Here is a 2,251-nt window from a genome sequence, read left to right on the forward strand (position 1 = left end):
AGAGGCCCGGCCAGGGCCAGTATAAATGCTGTGGAGGGGGCGGCTGCATTAGACTCAGAGAGGCGCGCCTAGACCTGCGGCCCGCCTTGCCTCTTGAGCCGCCCCTGCGAGTCCTGAGCGCGTGTGCACGCCTGCGCGTGCTCGGGCCCTTCCTGGCAGGCTGCTTGTAAGATGAGTGAAGAAGCAGGTGGGGGAGAGGGGAGGCAGCAAGCGAGAGGGCGAGGGGAGCGCTGGCGCTGAGAGGCGCTCACTTGGAGCGCGGAGAGCTAGCAAGACGAGCCTGATTCCATGTCCCCCGCTGCCTCCCTGCCAGATTCCCGAAGATGATGGCCATGAACGCCAAGCAGCCTTTCGGCATGCACCCGGTACTGCAAGAACCCAAATTCTCCAGCCTGCACTCCGGCTCTGAGGCCATGCGCCGAGTTTGTCTCCCAGCCCCGCAGGTACGTAGCGGAGCATAATTACCGCTCTAAGGCACATTTTTTGACAGGCACTAGCTTCATGTTTTTTTCATGTCGCCCAGAACAATCGCCGCTGTCTGAACCCCTCGCCTTGTCTCCCCCGCGCTCTCTCGCGGCGCGCTCTCTCTCTCATTCATGTCTCTGATCCACACGTCTGTTCCAACAGAGAGGCTGCCTCCGTATTAATTTTTATGACCTGGGCTTTGAGGAGAGGCATCTCGGTTGCTTGAAAATGTGTTTTAATCCTGAGTTGACAGTATTCCCCACTGACTGTGCTGTGCGCCTTCTTGCTTGCAGCTGCAGGGTAATATATTTGGAAGCTTTGATGAGAGCCTGCTGGCACGCGCGGAAGCTCTGGCGGCGGTGGATATCGTCTCCCACGGCAAGAATCATCCGTTCAAGCCCGACGCCACCTACCATACCATGAGCAGCGTGCCCTGCACGTCCACTTCGCCCACGGTGCCTATCTCCCACCCGGCTGCACTCACCACGCACCCGCACCACGCGGTGCACCAGGGCCTCGAGGGCGACTTACTGGAGCACATCTCGCCCACACTGAGCGTGAGCGGCCTGGGGGCCCCGGAGCACTCGGTGATGCCTGCTCAGATCCACCCGCATCATCTAGGCGCCATGGGCCACTTGCACCAGGCCATGGGCATGAGTCACCCGCATGCAGTAGCGCCTCACAGTGCCATGCCCGCGTGTCTCAGCGATGTGGAGTCAGACCCTCGAGAGCTGGAAGCCTTCGCTGAGCGCTTCAAGCAGAGGCGCATCAAGTTGGGGGTGACCCAGGCGGACGTGGGCGCGGCTCTAGCCAATCTCAAGATCCCCGGCGTGGGCTCGCTCAGCCAGAGCACCATCTGCAGGTTCGAGTCTCTTACTTTGTCACACAACAATATGATAGCGCTCAAGCCGGTCCTCCAGGCCTGGCTGGAGGAGGCGGAGGCTGCCTACCGAGAGAAGAACAGCAAGCCGGAGCTTTTCAATGGCAGCGAGCGTAAGCGCAAACGCACGTCCATCGCCGCACCAGAGAAGCGCTCACTCGAAGCTTATTTCGCCATCCAGCCACGTCCTTCATCCGAGAAGATCGCGGCCATCGCTGAGAAACTGGACCTTAAAAAGAATGTGGTGAGGGTCTGGTTCTGTAACCAGAGACAGAAACAGAAACGAATGAAGTACTCAGCTGTTCACTGACTGCGGCGGGTGCGGCGTCCGGAGGATCCCGGAGAGCCTAGTGGCGTCGACCCCTTTCGATGGGAGGGGACGTCACGGGACACTCCAGGGTGTTTCCTGGCAGGTCAGGCTCTCTCCCCCGAATCACAGACTTCCCCCCTTTTCCCGCTTAATTGCCTCTTGGCCGTCCTTTCTTCCCTTCCTTTCTATTCCCACCAAAAAAGAAAAAAGAAAAAAGTTTTGGCGCTAGGGAAAAAAAAATCCCCCCAAAAGGAAAGCCTGGCGGGACGTTGTGCTGTCCGAGGTGCTGAAACTTGCTCGTGAGCATGCAGGACATCAGGCCTGTAGCCGGGAGGCAGAGGAGCAAGTGAATTCACCTGGCCGTCCGACTCCGAGGCGAAAATACCACTTTTTTACTAGGCGCCATTAGGCAAGGGCAAAGGTAAGGAAAAGAGAGACAGATAATAATAATAATAATAATAATAATAATATAAAGTGTACAACATTTAAGCGGGACATAAACATGGAGATTAATAAATTTATTAGAGTATATAAAACACATATGTTTCCAAAGGATAGCCTTATAATTCCCTTCTGCACCTAAATTCTACCCACAG

General features: G+C 56.5%; 1 protein-coding gene across 1 annotated transcript; it reads left to right on the forward strand.

The window, feature by feature from the left end:
• Nucleotides 1–323: 323 nt before the first annotated feature.
• On the forward strand, nucleotides 324–1,655 carry Pou4f3 (POU class 4 homeobox 3). The gene is made up of 2 exons (XM_051163916.1): nucleotides 324–443; nucleotides 759–1,655. The coding sequence occupies exons 1-2, from the start codon at nucleotides 324–326 to the stop codon at nucleotides 1,653–1,655; spliced, it is 1,017 nt and encodes a 338-aa protein (XP_051019873.1).
• Nucleotides 1,656–2,251: the final 596 nt, after the last annotated feature.

The sequence above is a fragment of the Acomys russatus genome, chromosome 20 (genome assembly GCF_903995435.1).
Source record: "Acomys russatus chromosome 20, mAcoRus1.1, whole genome shotgun sequence".
Classification (NCBI taxonomy): Eukaryota; Metazoa; Chordata; class Mammalia; order Rodentia; family Muridae; genus Acomys; species Acomys russatus.